Here is a 20759-nt window from a genome sequence, read left to right as displayed (position 1 = left end):
GAAAAGTAGGACTCGCCAGAAAGACAATTACTCGTAAACCAAATCCTCAAGAAAATGGGGCTAACGACACCCCCTCTTGGGCTGTTTTGCAGAAGAAATGAGATAATAGATTCGAGTGGAGCTGGCGGCCCTAAGCAGGTGACTGGCGGCGGGAGAGGAGAAATCAGAAGTAGAGCGCAGTGCGGCCCGAGTGATTACGAGCGTTGAGCGCAAAGGCCCCGCCGAAAGGTGTGCCACGTGTCCCGAAAGTTAGTGTCTCCGGCCAGCCGGTGTGCGGGGCAGAGGCACAGCTCCGCGCTGGAACCTGAGGGGTTCCTACGGAATTCCCCCGAGGTCCGCCCTTGGAGCCTCAAGACCGAGGGCAGAAGGCGCCCAAATTTCGGCGCCCGCGCAGCGCGGCCCGGGAGAGGGCGCCCACCTGCTCCGGCTCGGCTCGCTCAGCCCGCGAACACCGCGGCCCGGGTCCTGGCGATGCCCCGCTGGCTTTCGCGGCCGTGGGAAGGCCCAGCGCCCACGGAGTCGCGGGACGGGCAAGCCCGGGCGCGCAGGGATCCAGGAACCCGAGGGCAAGGAGGTGAAGGCCGTGGGCCGCACCTGGGTTTTTCAGAACCACGAGGGCTCAGCTTTCCGGTCTCTGAACCAGGAGGTGACCCTCGCCGGCCGCCCGGCAAAAGCGCGCTGAGCCACGAAGCGCAGTGCGCTGAAGGCGCCGCGTCAGTTTCCCAGGGCGGGAGGCAGGGATGGACGCTGGAGCTGGGGGCAGGGTAGGGCGGGGCTCGGGCGGCTTCTCTGGAGAACCCTGCCGGGCGGCGAAGGGTCCCCGGGACCCGCGAACCACCTGGGCAGGGTTCCTAAGTCCCTGGCGGCGCGGACTACTTCCGAGAGAGTGCGCTCCGTCCTGGGATCTGGGCCGGGTCCCGGCGTTTGGGTGTCACCCGGGTGCGCCCTGCCCGCCCAGGCACCCCGGGGCGGGACCGCAGGGCCCCCTCCTGGGCGGGCCGGTAGGGCGCACGGAGCGCGCCACGCGGCGTCTGGCCGGGAGGAGGGCGGCAGGGTGGGGGCCGCACGCTCCGGGGCGGTGCTGAGCGGGCTCCTCCTCCTCGCCTTCCTCCGGCTCAGCCGCCGCGCTGCCCAGCGGATCCTCCTTCCTCCCTGGGTTGCCCGCGGCTATGTTTAACCGCGCCGTGAGTCGGCTGAGCAGGAAGCGGCCGCCGTCAGGTAAGCTCCCTGGACCCCGCGTGCTGGGGATTGGGGCGCCCGCAGGGGCTGCGATGAACCGCCCGGGCAGGCGCTGCCCTCCCAGGGCATCCTTACTAGGCTCGGGCGCGGCTCTGCGATGCCGCACGGAGGGGAGCCCCGGCCGAACGCGCCACTTCTCTCTGCTCCGTCCAGCGCCCCTGCGGTCCCAGCCGCGGCGGGAGCGCAGAGCCCCGAGAGGCGCGCTGGGGAGGAAGTTTGTCTGAAAGGAGGAACAACAGCAGTTTTCTTTTTAGTGATGGTCTGGGAGAAAAAGGAGATCCAAAACACCTCCAAACTTTGGAGGTAGTATGGGCTCTAGATTCCGAAAGCAGAACGTCGCGCGACTTCCCTCCCTTCGGGAGTCCTCTGCCTCCGCTGCGGGCGTTGGTGCGAATGATGCCCACGCGGCGCCAGGAAAGGCACGCCTGGACCCCAGGCATCCGACAGGGCTGTCAAGGCCTGTTCTGCGCCAAGGAGCCGAACTATGGGGCAGAGAAGGAGGGTGAATAAATACCAGGTGAAGGGCGCATCTGCAGTTAGCGCCAGGGAAGAGCCGACAAAGGATACAGTTTGGCTGTCACTCTGGACCAGCCATAATTTGGAACGATTTGATAGGACAAAGAACCCGTGGTGAAGATGAAACCATGCCCTTGATTCCAACCATCTTACCCTTTTTGCTCCTAATAGCTAAGCCCCTTTTGAGCGCTAATTGTGGGCCCGGGTCTGTGTTCACTCTGTTTTGTGAATTCTCTTTTCACCTTTAGGGCAACCCATTGAGATAGGCATTGTTCTCCCCACTTTACGGAGAAGGAAACTGAAGCCAGGAGCTATTAGGTAACGTGCTCCAAGTCACACTTAGGTGATGGAGAATCTTTCAAACCCAGCTCGGCCTGACTCTGGAGTTCAGAGGCTTTTCTGCCGCCTCCCACCCCGAGACGCTTCTGCTAGTACCAAGAGGCTGTACGTGTTGGCCCGTATCTTTTTTTCACCTAATGTATTTTATGAGGGACACTGGTGAAGAGGATGGACTGAAAGTAGGTTGGCTGGGTCCAAATCCCACCTCCACCACTACTAGCTGTGGAGCCTCTCTGTGTAGATAAGGATCCGCAAAATGAGAATAAAATACCCTTCTTTAAACGCTAAATCGAAGCTGGTTTCTCATCCATCAAATTTTGCAAATTATTGCATTTACCATTTAGGACAACTCTAATAAAGTAGGACTTCATGGAGTTATAAATTGCTTATATCAGAGTTAGTGTTAGTGGTCATGTAAACCTTTCTGTGTTACCTGTGGGTCAAAGGATTCCCCTGTGGGCGTTCATTTTAGCCATTCCTTATTGTTAGATATTCACAGGCCTACGGAGTGGTGGTCAGAGCCTGGACTCTGAAGTTAAACTCCTGGTTCCCACCGTGACGCTATCATTCAGCTACCTTGGGCAAGTTGCTTTACCTCCGAGCCAATTGCTAAATTATGGGGAAATTTGGAAGCTGGTTGCTAAACCGTAGGTAGCTTGAAATTGGCTACCAGTGGCCATTTACACCTTGGAAGTCAGCAGATGCTAAAAATCAAGCTTTTTTGTTTTTGTTTTTCCCTGGGAGAGCTGGTTTACCAGCACACCTCTGCGTCCGTTTTCCCATCTGTAAAGTGGGTTCAATTAGAGCTGTGGAATCAAATACATGAAAGCATATATATGAAGTCCCTAGTACAGTGCATGGCATTACTGAGTATAATGGTTAGCTCTTATCTTTTCCGCCTTTTCCTATTATAAATAGAGCTGCTTTGAACATCCCTGCACAGTTCGCTTTTGGGTTGAAGTCTTCCAAATAGAACACATGAATTTTGACATACATGGTTTTGGGGTACTGTTGCATGTGGGCAGGTTGTACCCCAGAAAGACTGGTGGCAGTTTTAGGGACACCAGTGGAGTGTACCTCTTTCAGGGTAACACATTTTAAGTCTGATGAAATGTGGTTAGGTCACTGATAGAAAGATCAGTAGCTAAAAATCATGGATTGGTATTAAATGCCAGACTTCCAAGAGCCCGATTTCTTTATGACTTTTAGATTTAATGTCTACCCCCTGATGGGAAAGGACAAATGAGCCCCTGCCAGTTTGGTCATCACCATCCAGCAGTGAGAAAGGGGGAATGTGGGCCCCGAGGCAAAGGCACTGGGAAGCCAGCCAAGTGATCCATGGGACCCTGGACTGATTTTTGTGTGTGTTTTTTTGGTGATTTTGAATTATTTTTCTTAAAGTGGCTCTCCAGATTGTGTAAGTTTCTGGCCCCACAAAACCCGGATCCATCCCTGCTGGACCCTGATTTGAGCCTGGCTGCAGTCCTGCCTCCCAGCTCCTTTTACTCCAAACCTTTCTTGCTTTTCTGCAAAATCTTATTGGAGACAATGTCTTTAAACTGAAGTTTGGTGCTCCCAACGCTTAATTCCAAGTTTCAAAGTGCGATTCAAAGGGCAAATATTCTCCTTCCTGAGCTTTCTCAAAGTGTGTTCACGAACCACAAGGGGGTGGGAGTGGAGGTGGGCTCGACAAAATGCAGCTTTCCAGGCCCCCCAGACCCCGCCCCGTCCCGGATTCAGTCCTGCGGACCCGAGGTGGGAGGGAGAGTTGGCTGCATTTTTGACAGTCGATTCTTACGCCACTTAAGTGTGAGGACCCCGCCAAGGATTCTGTGCACCCACCCTGCCCCCCACAGCGACTTGCACTGTTGATGGTACATGGGATGCTCTTCGCTTGAAAAGCAAAGCCAGAGCCACGGCCTTCCACCGCCTCCTGCGAGCAGAACACGGGCTGAACCGCCAGGGGAATTCCCCGCTCCCCCGCCCAGAGCCTGTTATACATTATCCCATTAAACCTCTGGAACCAGTTTCAGATTTATGGCAGGGCTTAAGTTTTTATTTAAAGATGACAGTTGACATACAATTTAATGGCCGGCTTGGCTGCTGGGGGAAATTTTCCCTGCCGAGCATCACTGAGCCGGGCCTTCAGATTCAGGGAGAACGAAGCGGGCACAGAGAGGCGGGGCTGAGCGAGGGGCGTGGTTTATACACGTGTGGCGACCTGAACACCACCGCGGGCAGCTCGCGGACTGGTGGGTGCCGGGCGCTCGGGGTGCTTTACTTGCCTTCACAGACTGTATGATGTATGAACTGATGTCTCCTTTACTCACTGTTAGAAACTGTGGAAACCAGGCAGGTGCCTGGCTGGGCCATTTCCTAGGGCTTTCTGGGTGAACTGAGTCATTTCCCTCCCTGGGGTTGAGTAATCCCCTCGGCCCCCTGCCGCTGGGCTCTGGGAACTTGCTGTTTAAATTGTACTAAATTTACGCTCACCAGTTTCTTCTGCTTCCCCCAGATAGCTCTCCACGGCAGCAGCCCCGGGGGTGGCAGCGGGGGCCCAGGCAGGCGACAGAAGCAGCTCCTCGATAAGAGCTGTCAGGAGGCGCACACTGGAGCCAAACAGTCCCTTGCAGACTTCCGGGGACCAATTTCCCTTCCCAGTAGGTTCCCATCTCTCGAGGGCCCCGCCGAGTGCCTGTGTGTCGGCTCTGCTGTCCCTGCTCTGTGGTGGGCTCAGGGACCCCTCATCTGGCTTGCCTTCTCGCCCAGTCCCCCCACTGCCCGCCCCGCCCTTGGGTGGCTGGACATTCCCACCTCTGTCCTGTGTCCTCTCCCAAAGCTCCAGGAGGCCCGCTCTTCCAGGCCTCCTGCCTCCCTCTCTGCACCTGAAATGCAGCCTGCCCATCTTGTCTCTCCCCGGACAGCTGCAGAGGCCGCCCATTTCAGAAGGGACAGACCAGGGGACTCAGATCTCTGACCGAGCCCAGAGCTGCCTGCGTGACCTCACACAGTATCCAGTGTGTCATCTTGCTCGTGTGTATTTAGAGAGTGAGTGTGGAGCGGTGGGCTTTTCTCTTTCCTTCCTCGCCTCCCTGCTTCTCTGCTCCACTTCCTTCCTTCTTTCTTTTCTTTCTTTCTTTCTCCAGTTGGGACATTAAAAAGCAACAATACCATCATCAACTGTCTTTATCATCCCACAAATGAAGGATGTTTCAACACCCCAAATAGTAGGAGAGATATAATCTCACGTAAAGAACTTGTCCTGATACACAAGAATCTTCCAGAGGCTGTTGCTTCTAGGGGAGAGGCTCTGGGTCGCTGAAGGACAGGGGCGATAGGAAGACCTGTCCCACTGTGCTCCCTTGTGTAGCTCTTGTCTTTTGTACCCTTAAATAAATGTAATTACCTACTTAAAAAAGACAACCCAACACTGTCCCACTCGATCAGCACAGCTCACTTGGTAAATATTTTCTTCTGCTTATTCTCATTCTTTCATGGACCAGTGAAGAAAACTTCATGGCAGTGTGTGGCATTGCAGCCAGATGCCATCTGGGAATGCCTGGCTTCATCTTCTCAATTATTTTTAATTTCCCTGAGAAAAAGGACCTGCCTTTTATTTCTTGCGTCTTTCCCTGCCCTTCCCTTAACAGCCTCTGCAGCCAGACAGCCTAGGGTTGAGTCCCAGCTCATCAACTTCCTGGCTTTCCCCTTTGGAGCAAGTGATTTAACCTTGTTGTGCCTCAGTTACCTCGTCTGTAAAATGGGCCACCGATGGACCCAACCTCCAAGGGCTGTGAGGTTGAGATGGGATGTAGTCAGTGTTCAGTAAATGCCATCTCTTTTTACAACCGTCATCCTCCTCTCTGTTTTGTCCCCCGCTCAACCTGACAATCTATCAGAAAACAGCTATCACTATAAATCTATACAAGAGTGCCCGGCACTGCAGACCCTGAGGAAGACACAGCTCTTACTCAAGAAATACACAGTCTACCCTACTGACACCGGAGGGAAAAAGTTACTTATTTTCCCTGAGGTGGGGGCCAGGGGAGAGCAAGGGCACGTTTCCGCATAAGTCAGGTCCCAGAGGAAGCATGGGGGCTTCTGGAAAGTGAGAAGAAATACGGACAGGGTCTTCACTTTCACCTCCAGAATTGGGCTCCTGGGTAGTTTTTATTTTTTCTGGGCCTTTGCCTAGAAAGTGAGGATTCTAGGGAAGCTACAGATGACAGTCTGGCGTCCTTATTTCCTTCCCTCTGGTAGAAAGTGGAAACTGGGGCCATCTGTTGTTTAGTCCACTCAGAAGAGGATGTTGAGGTTTGCTTTTCCTCTGGATCCAAAAGGGTGCTCTGGAGCCCCACAGCCCCCGTCTGTCTCGCACAAAGCGTCTCTGAGAAGGCAGCGGAGTTTTGGGCTGTGGGGACCTCCCCAGGCAGACCCCAGAGCATGGCACGTAAGGAAGGGTCCCCACCCCTTTGGCTATCAGATATGCCCTCAGCTCACCCATCGCTGGGTGCTGGCGGGCAGGGTAGAGGTAGGGGTGTGTGTGGTGCAGATGCAGGTGCACAGGGGGCCTCTGGAGGGCTCGGCTGAGCAACTTGACTTTTTCTGAGGCCTCAGACCTCGTGGGAAAACTGCCATGAGGCCGTTTCTGAGCCCAGCTGACCTCTCCAGCCTGTTGGCCTGCTCTGGTCTTTGATGCTTGCTATCAGTATGATTATTTCAAAACGATTTTATTTTTATTTTCTGCTAATGGCAGTTCATGCAAACCTCCCTACCAAGGGAATTGCATGCCTGAACGCTCATTATTCTCAGAAGCTAGATGCTGGAGCTGATAAACACTTAAGTAATATTTAGATAGAGGGTTTCCATGACCCAGTTTCTCTGGAGCCTTACATGGATCACCAGTTGTGAAAACGGATTCTCTGCTTCTAAGTGGGATGACTTTTTAAAAAAATGTGATGTTTGATGTGATATAGGTGATGTGAGGTTTTAAATCAGTTTTGTGGGGTGTGTACTTTCCCTGATTATTTTAAAGGAGTATGGTGTGTGTGTGTGTGGTACCAAACCACATTAGAATTCAGGGTTAACATTTCTGCCTTTTCCTGGGCTTGAATGTTTAGTTTGTTTTCTTTAATGTGCTGTGCGTTTGGGGGGTGCCTTTGACAAACCCTCTGAGGATGTAAGTTGACTCTGCTGTTGAGGAAGCTGGATATTGAGAGTTTACTAAAATCTTTGACTTGGGGAAATTGTCTATGCAGGACCATTAGCCAGACCTTCCTGAAGACTAATAGCAGGAATTTGTTCTGATGAGTGTTAGAGATGCCTTCTGAGTATGGATTTCCAAGGAATTACTGTCTGGAGAAGGTCTCTATTAGATATGACATCATGGCATCTATAAATAATGCATCACACAATGTGCTGCAAGCAGTCAGCCTCAGCCCTCTGTACCTGGATGCTGTGCCGGCTTTGAAATAACAGCTTTTACCGCACAGAACAACGTAAACGTACATGGAAAGCGTCTGCCCGTTGTGTTTATGTGCTGGATGATTCTGGCCCAGTCGTAGGTGGGTTTTTGTCTGCAAGGAATTGGACTCTTCGTTTTTGCAGTCTTCTCACACATAAGTGTTATCATTCTTGTCAAGGCCATCATGTTCTGGCTTCTGTGAATGTGAAGATCAGCAGATATCAAAACTAACAATGGCAGCCCATTGACCTGGGCTCTGGAGGCAGGACTACCTGGGCTTGGACCGTGACTCCCCGTTTCTAGCTGGGTGCCCCTTGCGAGTTACTGTGCCTCCGTTTCCTCATCTGTGAAGTGAGGATACTACTAAGCACATCTGAGGGTCGTTGTGAGAACAGAATGATTTAACCCATGGAAAAAGCTTGGAATAGTACCCAGCACATTGTGAATGATTCGTAAGTGTTAATGGTTATTATTAGCCAATGACAGATTCATCTGAAGATGAGTATATTGAAACGTAAGTATCGTGCCTGCAAAAATCTGAAGCTCTAAAATGCTTTGAAGGGCCCAGGAGGTAAAAAAAATTATTTTTTTCATTGCAGAAATGTTTTACAGATGATCTAAACGACAACAACAAATGAGCAGGGCTGGACAAAATGGGAACAAACAAATGTCATCACCACCTGCTCCTTACTAGCTTGAGTGATCTTAAAGCTGCTAGAAAGATAGGTTTAACTCTTTTTCCAGTTGTGCATTCCCAACCTACCTTCTTGTGTAATCCATCTAAAATGGAAACTTTTATCAATGAAAAAGGAAAGAAGAGTGTTGGACCTTTGTGTTTCCAAGTGCCAGGAACTGGGAAGGAGTTGGGAAGCTGGGAACTCTTGTTTTTGCTTTATTCCTAAGCTCAGAAGTAAACTTGCTTGCTGTGAAGAAAGGTTATTTCTTTCTCCTATACATCATTGGACTGATTGTAACATTTAAAGTGAACCAAGTTGTCTTAGGAAGCCCTTACTTACATGCATCGGAAAATAGGGCAAGTCTACTTGTACCGACGAGGATCCTGAGAAATGGAAATGCCTCAGGTTAGGGGGCAGTCTCTTAGGGCATTGCCAAATGGAGTGGACCTCTGCCAGTCTCATTGGAGGTTGGGGATAATGACTTGGAAAGGAGAGACATCATTAAGTGAATGGAGTTTGCAAATGTTGCTCTAACTAGAGATATCTATCTATATTGGTACCAATCAGGAAGGATTAAAAAAAAAAGGCATAGCCAAAGGCCTTAATCAAAATGAAAAGACAATCAGGAAGTCTCGGCAAAATTCAAGTCAGTATTTCTGGAAAAGTGAAAACACATGGCAGTAGAGTTTGAGTAGAAGATTCCTATAGTAAAAGGAATGCTAGGGCAGAAGGTGAGCAGAAGGGCAAGAAGAAATTTCTCTTTATCCATGGCACCAAAGCCGAAACTAATAACCATGGCTATGGAGATACCTTCTGTGTCTTGGTATATGCTTTCTGGGCCAGCTCTGAAAATTCTTTGCCTCTGTAACAGTGTCAGCCATAGACGTATTTCATGATATCGATGGAAGGGAAATGGTAGCCTAGGAGGGAACTGAAAGGAAGGGCCACCCATCTGCAAACTCCTGTGTTCTGAGGCACCCTGGGGTTCCATAGAGGTGGTCCTGGTGGGGACAATTGCCCGCATATTTAAGTCCCAGTACTGGTTCCATCCAGCAGTTCCTTAGCTGGGTCACCTTACCCTCTGGACCTTTATTTCTCAGTCTGTTAAATAAGGAGACTAGATCAGATGAGTGGGTTTTGAGTTGTAAAACTTTTTGTTCACACGAAAGCCAGCACAGAAACCTAATATGCAAAATGACTAGAGTATGAAATAAAAGAGGGGAGTGAGGGAGCAATTGTCTCACCGTGGGGATGGCTATCTTATCTCTCAGTTAACCAGAAGACCTAGTTAACCAGAGCACTCTATTGGCTAAATGGGAATCCACCAAGTGTATTTATTTGCAAGACAGTGAGGCCGTGAAAACCCAAATGTGGTTTGGTTTATTACTGAAAAGAACGTCAAGAGTTTTGGAATCACTACAGGCCAAGGTTGAAAAGTTATAGCCAAAGCAGTTGTTCTGCAATGGCGAGAGAAATTTCTGGCTACCTACGATTTTTCTGGAACAGCGAACTTGTGTCTCTAATTTATTTCCTTAAGAGAAGATCTGCTAGGGGAGTGGAGTAAACTGTCAAACTGTATTCTCTGGGTAGAGAACAGGGAGTAAATCTGTGAAATGCTTGGCAGAATGAACCCTGTTGCAGAAATTTCTTACGATAATGATCTTTTAATTTGATTTATACTTCATTGGGAAGAAATGCAGTGTTCAGAAGCTTGCCGTTTTAACATTTGCAAAGAGAGCAGAGAACTAATTTAATCTCCACGAACTGAAGATTCACTTTAGAGAAGTGTCAGGTCCATTTGTGATGTTTGAGTGAGTTGCCTCTCAAGTAAAGGAATGGATTTGTCCCAAACAACTCTCTTATGTGCTCCATCACCAATGCATATTGCTTCTGCTTTATTTAGCCTAAATCAGCCAATCAATGTATAGAACCCAGGTAGTTTTCCCAGATGCTAGGAGACCGAGTCTCAGCTGCTTGAGAAATTAATATGTTTGTTGACCTCCAATAGAATACAGTAGATCACAGAAGCTGCGTTACTTCCATGTTCAACATATTCTGGTACAACTTTCCTCCAAAAACATTTGAAACCATATGACCACCTAGCTACTTGCAGCAATTAATATTCATAAGACTTTTAAAATTCATCCTTTTAAAATGATTGTTTTGCTGATTTCTTAATTTAAAGTTTATTTTCTCCCAGATTCAAACTTTTCTTTAGAGAAACATGTCTCTACTTTGAAAAAAAAAGAAAGCAGTGGAGAAAAGAAGTATTAGCTATAAAAATAGTTCACTTGATAAATCATTATTTTAAGGAAGCAGAGAGAAGAACTAATATTTTTTGAGGGTATACTGTGAGCATCTAGGTGCCTGATGTGTTTCCTCCTTTAATCCTTCTGATAACCCCAAGAGATAGGGGGATTATCTTCATCTTACACAGAGTTTTGCCCATGTTCACATAGTTCGAATTGACAAAACTGGCTTTGGAACCTGGGCCCATCCGAAGTGACATTCCATGGATTTTCCCTTGACTCCAGGAAGGGGCCAAATTCTGTAGATGAGGTGTGTTTGTGTTGTTACTTCCTCCTTCAGGCAAGTAGCCAGAGTGTGTTAGTTGGAGGTCCCCGTCCCCTTTCCTTTAGTCAAGAGGCTCTTTTTAGAGGTAAGAGTAAGAGAGTGCAGCAGATGTGCAGGTGCAAAGTCACTGATTCATTAGCCTATGCCCTTCGTAACAGCGTCCCGCCGAGACATATTGGAGCCTGAGAGGCACAAGGAAAAATCAGTTATAATGATCCTGTCTTTATTTAAATTTTTGGTATTTTGCTCATTTTGGAATTTTTGCATTAATTTTGATTTTTCAGAATATTGCATGAAAACCTCATTTACCTGATGCCTGAGTTTTTTGGGCACCCCCTTAAATTTTGCACCTCTGGCCAGTGCCTCCCTTTCCCCACCCTAGTCCCGGCCCTGGTACACACTTTAATCTATGTGCCAGGCAATGAGCTACCTGCTGGAGATACAAGATCAAGATGCAGAGGAGCTTTCAGACTGGTGAGCGCCGGTCGTGCAGTCACAACACAGCAGGATAATTATAAGACTGTGCACAGAATGTAATGGGGGAAGAGTTGCTGTTGAGTCAAGGTCCCTGGGAGGAGGGCTTGAGGGAGACTTGAAGGCTGCCTGTGGGTCAGCCAGTGGACACGTGGGTGGGGGAAGGATATATGGGGAGTGTTGGGAAATGACAAGTCCCTTCTCAACTCGGAGCCACAGTTTTCCGCATCTGTGAAATGGAGGGAATAGCAGCATGCCCTTCATAAGGTTGTTGTCAGGACTAGAATGAATTCACTGTGTCAAGCACGGAGAGCAGATTCTGGCATATAACTTACTATTACATCTTAGCCATAATGGTGATGGTGATGATCATAATGCCCATTATAAGATGACAGTATCTTTGGGCCACATACACAGTCTAAACTTTGCTTTGCAGACATCCACGACAGTGATGGGAGTTCCAGCAGCAGCCACCAGAACCCCAAGAGCGCAGACAAATGGGCGGCTTCTCTGGAGAATCTGCTTGAAGACCCGGAAGGCGTGAAAAGATTTAGGGTTTGACTTTTTTCGTTGTTCACCGGGCTCGACGCACATACAAAGAAGTTTAGAAGCCTGTGGGTGGAGCACAGGCCAGGTTTTAACACTGTCTGGCCCAACTTGAGAAGCAGAACTTCTCACCTGTCATGACCAAGATGGAAATGCTTTCCTGGGCAGTCGTGGACCAGCACGGAGGGGCGTGCACAGACTGTTTCTGTTTTTTTTTTTTTTTTAATTTATTTGGTTGCACCAGGTCTTAGTTGCGGCAGGCGGGCTCCTTAGTTTTAACACATAGGCTCCCTAGTTGTGACAGGCGAACTCTTAGTTGTGGCATACATGTGGGATCTATTTCCCTGACCAGGGATTGAACCTGAGCCCCCTGCATTGGGAGCGCAGAGTCCTATCCGCTGCACCAGCAGGGAAGTCCTTCTTTCTGGTTTTTATATAGCTAGATGGGAGCGGGGTGGGGTGATGAGGAAGGGGTACTGTGCTCATTGGCAGAATCTACAAAGAATTTCCAGCTCTGTGACACCTGGGAGGGGGTGGTCTGGGTCTCTCTGGTGTGAAGATTTGTTCACTTGTATGTTGGGGATTCTCAGGATACATATTAACAGAGTGAAAGAGGCTGGACATCAGCTGACAAAGTGAAGATGAACTCAGAGAGGAGAGCAGGTGGGTGGGGAAGTGTCAGGGCTGCCTAGAAATGGCCTGCAGAAACCCCAAGTGTCAAAAGAAGCACAGGTGAATTTCAAGAATGCCTTGTATCTGCCCGAGTCCCACTGACTTTTGTCTTTTAAGTCCTGGGTCAGGCCAGGATAAGCCCTGATGCTGTTGGTCTCTGTAGCAGACTCCAAGGAGGGGGTAGCAGGCATTTCTGGACATAGGACCACCATCTAGAGCACCGTCTAGATCTCGGGGAGAAAATTTTCCGTGCACAGCAGGATAGCTGGCTGTGCCACTAAGCCCCCAACACCTGCCAAAAGAAATCACACCTCCAGCTTGAAATGGTTTTCATTGTGGCATTTTTAGACATGCTTAGTATGTTTTCTTTTCTTTTGTTTAAAAAAATGAGCCTGATTTTGAAGGAATGTACTTTGTTTAAACACTGTCTGGAAGGAACTAATATATCTTCCACTTTAATTTACTTTTTGGTAACTTATTGTCAATTGAGAATGGTGAGTAGATTCCTACTTCATGTTTACTCTTTTTCAGAGTGTCAAACCCATTAAGTTCAAATGCATATGAAATTCCAGCTTTAACGTTAAACATATACTTTGTTTTCAGGGTAGAGCTTTTACAGGGTGAATGAACACCCTCATTTGTTGAATTTTGACTTAGTTCTTGAAGGGAAATGCATTATTTGTTTTTTAAGTAGAATACTGTTTGATATTTTTTCTTCTTTTCATCCACAGGAATTTTTAAAAAAGGAATTCAGTGAAGAAAATGTTTTATTTTGGCTAGCATGTGAAGATTTTAAGAAAACACAAGATAAAAAGCAGGTACTTCTACTCTATAATCACATTCTTGGTAATTTTCTTCTCTCCTTATAAAGTTACCTTTATTTGCCTTTCCAATAAATTTTGAAATTGCCTAGGGAAATCTGATCCATATTGGATTTGGGGGAAGATTTAAACTTCAGAATAGCCTATGTGGTATTGATCAACTATTAACAATTTTTTTAAAAAGTGTGTTAATCTATTTTTTTAAATTAATTAATTTTTGGCTGCGTTGGGTCTTCGTTGCTGCGCGTGGGCTTTCTCTAGTTGCGGCGAGCGGGGGCCACTCTTCGTTGCGGTGCGCTGGCTTCTCATTGTGGTGTCTTCTCTTGTTGAGGAGCACGGGCCCTAGGAGCGCGGGCTTCAGTAGTTGTGGCACTTGGGCTCAGTAGTTGTGGCTTGCGTCCTCTAGAGTTCAGGCTCAGTAGTTGTGGCGCATGGGCTTAGTTGCTCCGTGGCATGTGGGATCTTCCCGGGCCAGGGCTCAAACCCGTGTCCCTTAACCACTGCGCCGCCAGGGAAGCCTTGTTAATCTATTTTTAAATGGAGCTGTTCAAATGTTTAAAGTAAAAATAATGATTTAAGTCATTGAGAGTTTCTCATCGAGTATGATTGCTTTTTCATGAATAAGTTGTGTGCATGCTTCCCCCAGAGTGTGACATGTCTGTGTTTTTTACGGACACTGTCAAGCAGATGTGTGGTGATAAAAGCACAACGCACGTCAGATGGACTGTCAATTATTCAGTATATCTTTACGAAACACCTTGTAGTTGGCAGGCATCCCACATAGAAAGTTTCTCACTGTTCTCCTGGGTGGAGGTGGAGGTGTGCTCTTTGCAGGAGGTAGCCTTTAGCTCCAATGCCAACCAGATTTTCTGCCACTGGAGGTTGGGTGTTGGGGTGGTGGAGGAGATTATGGGGAAGGAGGCTTGTGGATTGGGTGTGTTTACGAGGTTCATGCCTGTGAATTTCTAAGAGGCTAGTGGCTAGATGCCTACAGGAGCCGGTAATAATGTGCACGAGTGAGGTTTTTTTGTATGAGGCTGCAGGGAGTGGTGGGGACTGGGGCCATTAGGGGGTGGCCTGCCCTGCCTCCAGAGGCTGTAGCTGGTCGTTTAGCTGACTTTGGCAGTGAACGCTTTGGGGTCTGTGGCCGTCTGAGCTTTCCCTGCTTTGGGTTCTACCCACCTAGGTCTTCGCTTGCCCACCCTTGCCCCAGAACCCTGAGGGACCTTGCTTCCTAAGGCATCTTCTCCCATCTTTAGTCTGATGCTGCCTGTTTTTCCAGAGAAGCTGGACATTTGGATTCTTATGTGAAACCATCCAGTTTTATAAATGATGGAACTAATTTTTTAAAAATGTAAAACCTTGTCTGCCAAAAAAAACATATCCATGGGCAGATGTGGCTTGTGGGCTGCCAGTTTTTAAGCCTCTGGTTCCAAAAGCTGGAATCCATGAGGCCAAAAGCCATTACGCGTTTGCAGAAAATGTCTCTCGTCAGTTTATTCAAAGGCTTTTCCACCTCAGACACTCTTTCCCCAAGATGGAGCAGTGTGACCTTCGCTCTGTCACCTTCCCCTCTGTCAGGGCAAGGATGGATTCCAAGATCCCTTGAGCTGAACTTCCTAGGTCAGCCCAGAAAGCCATCCCGGGCATGATGCTGGGCATTTGCTTCCTTCCTGCTTCTTCACCCTGGATGACTTTATCTGAGCCCTTTGGGTGAATGGTCTCAGGTGTTGGCTGTGCCCCTTCAGGCAGGCATGCCCATCGCAATCCTTTGCCCCCAGCACCCAGCACAGGGCCCAGGGACAACTGTCAATAAATGCTGGCCTGGGCAGTGGGTTCATCCGGCCTCACCCTGAAACCCTAGCTCAGAGTCAAGCAGGCAGACAGATGTCCATTTCTCTGCCTTCATTTGCGTGTTGGAGCTTAGAGGGGCTGACAGGTCAGCCAGCCACCCCTGCAGTGTACAAACCAGGCAGTTGAGGTACCCGCGTGGCTGAGCTGGGACTTGAACCTGCCCCATGAGCTGCCCAGTCGTTTTCACTGCACGTGAGGCTGACGTGCCCTTCAGTTCAGTTGAGTTTTGCCAGATCTTTGCAGCGTGCCTGCTCAGGGCCAGGTCTTGTGAAAAGCATGGGTGACACACAGGGACAAGACAGATGAGACTCCTTAGGGAACAGGCCTCTAGAGGGGAAGCTGCTTGTTAAACAAGCCTTTGCAAGTGTGACGAGAACAGAAATGGGAAGTGCAGGATCCGTGGGAGCACAGGCAGTGGGTGTCAGGAAGGTCCCTGGGGAAGTGACTCTCAAGCTGACATCTAAGTGGAGTTTGGAGATGGGGGGAGTGTTCCTGTAAGAGGGGACAGCCTGTGGGGAGGAAGGCCTGGAGAGAAGAGCTGAAGGAAGACCAGAAGGCGGGAGGCTTGTGCTTGAGGGGTAGGCTGGGTCTGCTGTGTCTGAGACTGGGGCCACAGCTGGAGAACCGGGGTGTCAAGGTGAACACTGAAAAGCCACGGGGTTGGATTGCACCATCCCGTCCACATCCTACAGCCAGAGCTTCCAGAATCTGGCAGCCCTCTCTGCTCCCCTAGCCCTGACACCTAGCATATGACTCCTTGTAGGTTTGTGTCCTGAGGCCTGGATGTTGCTTCTGGGCAATGAAGCAGCTGCTGCCGTCAGCTGCTCAAGGATGCAGACAGAGCTGGGAAAGAGAGGAGCATGTGTGAGGCCTGCGGGGTCCACACCTTGGTCTGGGTCATCACACTCAGCATCGTGACAGTTCCCACCCTTCCAGATGCTGGTCTGTGGTCTGGGAGGTTAAGCTGTGGCTCGCCTACAGCCGTCCAGCTCGGTGCAGACAGAGGCAGGATGCAGCCCAGGTCTCCGCTCCAGACCATGTAGTGGGTCTGGCTGCAGGGGAAGTAGAACCAGAAGTAAGTTCTGTTTCACTGATTTTAAGAAGCAGAGAGGACATAGCACAGGGAGAAGTCAGCCCAACTGCATTTCGCAATCAGACTTATTACATCTGATCCAGCATGAAGTTTGTGGACCATTTACCTCTACAGTGAACTAAGGCAGTTGTGGGATTGATGCAAATCTCACTTTTGCATCTATTTAAATAAGACCTGTGCTGGTTGTTTTTTTTTGGTTTTTTTTTTTTCATTTTTTACTATCATTATCCAGCCAGATCTCTGGTACCTTGTATAATTTATTTATCTTCTGTACAGTTTGGTTTTCCCTCTATCATGCAGGCTCTATAAGGTTTGTGATCTTTATCTGTCTTCTCCCCCACTGGGACTGTGTGCCTAGGACAGTGCCGGGCTCGCTGTTTTCTTCCCAATTTCCACTTAGGTCAGCTGACACCTGAGGATCTGCCGTGGGTAGGGTCCCGCCCTCTCGCTCACCTTGAGCTGCAGTTGCAGCCTTAGGGGAGGACTTGAGGGAGGAGCGTGCCATCCTTTCTGTTGGGGCTTTACATTCTCAGAAGCTCCAAACAGTGGACTGGTGCTGTGTCTTTGCTGCCTTCCTTGGTCTCTGCTTCGCCCCCTGGCAGACAGGAAAGCAGCCCTTCAGTTTGGGAGGGTCTCAACGCTCTGTGTTTATGGTGGGGATGCTGGGGCTATAGGATGTTGGGAGGGTGATGCCTCCCACCCTCCCTCCCTGGGGTTGTAATTGCCAGGTGTTCATATTCCACAATCAGCTTTCAAAGCAGTTCTCTCCCTTTGCTATTTCTTCGTGGTTTAACATTTTTCTATGAAGAGCCTCTTCCCCATGAATTAGCATGTGAGATCCATCTATCTTTTAACATAAAGCAAACTTTATGTCTTATAAAACCTCAGAAAAAGCTCCAAGAAGGTGTTCATTCTTTGGCTATCCCTGAATTCATTCATTCATTCATTCATTCATCTGCACATGCATATTGGGCCTGTTTACTGTGTAACAAGGATTAAGATGGATACAGCGGCTCGTACAGATTTGTAAAAACCAAACCGAGTGGGGGTGGGGAAATGGTGGGGTGGTACAAGATGTCTAATAATCATAGCTCTGAGAGCAACTTGCACTGATATTTAAATATAATAGTACCATGCATTTTTATAGTGTTTTAGAGTTAACAGTTATGGGGGGAGGGGTCTATGGTATTTATTAATTTTATTGTATTTATTTAACACTAAAACTTGATCCAGGGTTTTAGAGTGTTTGATGTTCTTATTTAAAGTAATAGTAAAGGTTTTCCTGAAAGGCTAAAACACCATCTTCTTTATTTAAAAAAAAAAAAAAAAACTACTTAAAAATCCAAAAGTGATGAGTGTTCCTTATATGAAGGTCATTCAGTTCACAAGCAGATGCAGTAAGAAGGGTTCATGCCCTCAGCACCCTCCAGGTTTCACTCTGTCTCTGGTTTGGGCTGTGTCTTTCTGACCTTTGACGTGGACTTGGCCAGGTCCAGGCGGGACCGGATAGGAGCTCAGCTGCTCACGGTGTGGGCTGGGGTCTGGCATGGGCCTGCCTGGCATCTCCACTCCTTCCTGCCTCACTGTGTAACTTTCCAACGTCCTCTACTGTCTTCTTACTGTAACCAAGGTTTCACTTACTTTACATCCCTGTCTACTGCATTTTCCTTGTTAAAACTTTACTGTTTACTGTTTGCTGCTGAGCCAAAGAGGATGCTACGATTACATTTTTTTCTTCTTGGACCATTTTTTGCTCTTCTTATTTTTATACTCTCAGATAGCCCTTTAAAATGCTTCTCGATACGGTGTTACACAGGTCTCTCAGATCACCTCTGCAGTCCGAGTTCCCCTGGGGACTCCTCCGGGGGCCCCCTGACTACCCCACCCACTGGGGTGCCCTCCTGTCTTCCTTTGCCACCAGTGGCCATTCCGTCTGTCCCTCCCCTGCCTCCTGGACCCAGATCCTCATCTGTCTGGAGTCACTCCCTCATTTTGGTGGAGCATGACCAGCAATAGCTTCTTGAGAAAGGGTACATGGCAGGTAGACCTTTAAAGAATCGTATTGAGTGAAAATGTTATTTTTTTCCTCTTCTCCTGCATCATGGATAATCTGACGGAGCATAGAATTGAACTCTAGGTTAAAACTCACTCAGAATTTTGAAGACATTGTCCCATGATCTTCCATTTTTGTTAAGAACCAGTATGTTACATGTAAGCTGTTTTGTTTTCTTTGCTTGTTCACCACCAGTATTCTAAGACTGTGCAGTCAGAGGCTTAGAGCGGGATGAGGTTCGTTCATCGTGTGGGGCATTTGGTGGAGCCTTTTAATCTGGAAATTTGTAGTTCTGGGAGATGTTCTTATATTGTTATTTTTATTAGCATTATTATTATTATTTTTTTTTTTGCGGTACACGGGCCTCTCACTGTTGTGGCCTCTCCCGTTGTGCAGCACAGGCTCCGGACGCTCAGGCTCAGCAGCCATGGCTCACGGGCCCAGCCGCTCAGCGGCATGTGGGATCTTCCCAGACCGGGGCACGAACCCATGTCCCCTGCATTGGCAGGTGGATTCTTAACCAGTGCGCCACCAGGCAAGTCCCCCGATGTGTTTATAAACTAAACATACCTCCAATCAGCTGGGTTGGGAGAAATTTGCTGGACGTCTGTGTGCGGAATTTCACTTAACCCTTGTGTTCGGTTTGGCATCTCTTCCTTGCCCTCCTTCGTGTCTCTGTCTGCAGCTTCCCTGAGTCAATTTCTTTAGAGAAGAAAACTCCAGGCTCTCGGGGGTGGGGCGTGGATAACTGTTCAGAGCTGGGGGTCGGGACCTGGGGGTCTAACGGCTTCTTTCTGCTGCCTTCTTCATCCCTCCTGCCTAGGTTCCCAGATGCCCCTGAGTTCCTGCCATTTTGGGACATTTCTCTGCATCCCCAGCCCTGCCACCTCCCCTCACCAACCTTGCCGGCGCCTAGGTTTCTCCTTGCTGCTCTCTGCAGAGTCATTCGCTGTCCCTCCATCTGCTTTCCATTTCCTGAGTCTGTTCTCAGAAATATTCTCAAATCATTTTCTTTGCCTCATTCTCTTTCTGAAGTTGATATTAATGAAGGTGGTGGCTTGATCCTTTAATTTCCTTATGTGTCCTGTCCCGTTGTCCATCTCTGGCAGAGTGATGGGGACAGAGGGGAATGGGCTGGCAAGATAAGCAAGACTCAGTGACAGGCAGGGTGCGGGGTGAGAGAGGCATTGGGGGATCACTGTTCCCGGCTTCCTGGAGTAGAGACGGCAGGACCCCCCTGCCAGGAGGGGCCCACTTCTTTCCTTGGCGTTAGGTGTGGGGTGTCTGTGGGACATCCAAGCCCACATTACTGGAAATCAGTTGGCTACATGGTCAGTAGCTTCGGGGAGAGGGATGGGCTGAGATCTTGGGAGAGCATGTGGCTAGGAAAGCGTTCGGCCTAAGGCAGAACTTGGGAAACCCCAGAATTTATCGGGGTGGGGGGGACAGAGGGACAGGAGCTGGCGAAGGAGGCAGAAGCAGGGAGGTGTTGGGGAATCCTGAGAGGGCAGCGGCACTGAGCAGGGCCAGGGGCCAGAGAGCAGTCCAGGAGAAGGACGGCAGTGGGCTGGCAGGGTGGGCAGAAGCCAGGGGCTGGGGAGCAGGTGGGAGGGAGAAAGTGGAGACACGAATACACATTTTTTTCTTTTGAGATGTTTCAGTAAGAAGTCATTAACTATAGGGGGATGTGGGTAAAAGGTTTTGTTTTATTTTCCCGATGGAAAAATGTAAAGCACGCTTATTGGATGAGGGAGAGGAGGCAGAACGTGGAGAGGAGCGCTCGTGGGAGCATGGGCTGCCGATGCCTTTGCCTTTGTTCTGGGTCGATTTTTGTTTCTGGGGCTGATACTAAGGGGAATTTGCTTCTCCTAAGCGTGCACTTCCTGGGAGCAGCGCTGGAGTGCTGACGTCTGCTGAGCACCGCTGTGGTGGATGCACTGCCAGGCGGGGAGGACGGTCCCGGGCTGGCGGGGTGTCTGGGAAGCAGACCTGGGTGCACACGCTCCCACGGGCATTCCTCAGGTTGATGCCGGGAGTCATCACACAGACCCAGGGGGGATCCTCTTCCAGCACCGGCTGGGGCAGTGTTGGGCGCTGGGCACGGCTGCTGTCCACAGCGGGGCAGCTGCTCTGGTAGAGTCCGTAGAGTCTGGTAGGAGAGCGGCTGACCATCTTTCCAGGTCACACCGAGGGTCCCAGACCCAGGCGGCCTCACCAGTGGGGGATGTTCTCACCCTGTCCCGACGGGAGCTGCAATAGGGTTAACCAAGCTCTGGAAAATATACCAAAATAACTCAAGAGACCTGGTTCTTCTTTTTTGCTAAGTGTTCTTGGCGTGGACACCAGGCCTTCCCATGACTGGCCTGCGGTTGGCAGTTTCAGGGTTTCCCTTCTCAGTCACGCTTCCTAGCCCAGCCAGATAAGCTCTGCCCATGAA

The 20759-nt window shown here is 49.3% G+C and overlaps 1 protein-coding gene across 3 annotated transcripts in view; it reads left to right on the top strand.

Moving 5' to 3' along the window:
* Window positions 1-1073: 1073 nt before the first annotated feature.
* Window positions 1074-20759, top strand: part of RGS10 (regulator of G protein signaling 10) — a 36338-nt gene continuing 16652 nt past the window's right edge. The window contains exons 1-3 of one of the 3 annotated variants that reach the window (XM_033420924.2): window positions 1074-1218; window positions 11720-11838; window positions 13233-13319. In XM_033420924.2, the coding sequence (XP_033276815.1) occupies window positions 1170-1218; window positions 11720-11838; window positions 13233-13319 (255 nt within the window). In that variant the 5' untranslated portion in view covers window positions 1074-1169. Of the gene's footprint in view, window positions 1219-6499; window positions 6545-11719; window positions 11839-13232; window positions 13320-20759 lie in introns of those variants that run through there. The other 2 variants (XM_004265773.3, XM_049697439.1) reach the window with 2 other exon arrangements.

This window comes from Orcinus orca, chromosome 14 (genome assembly GCF_937001465.1).
Source record: "Orcinus orca chromosome 14, mOrcOrc1.1, whole genome shotgun sequence".
Classification (NCBI taxonomy): Eukaryota; Metazoa; Chordata; class Mammalia; order Artiodactyla; family Delphinidae; genus Orcinus; species Orcinus orca.
The sequence above is the reverse complement of the archived record's forward strand: the minus strand, read 5'-3'. Positions and strand labels throughout refer to the sequence as shown.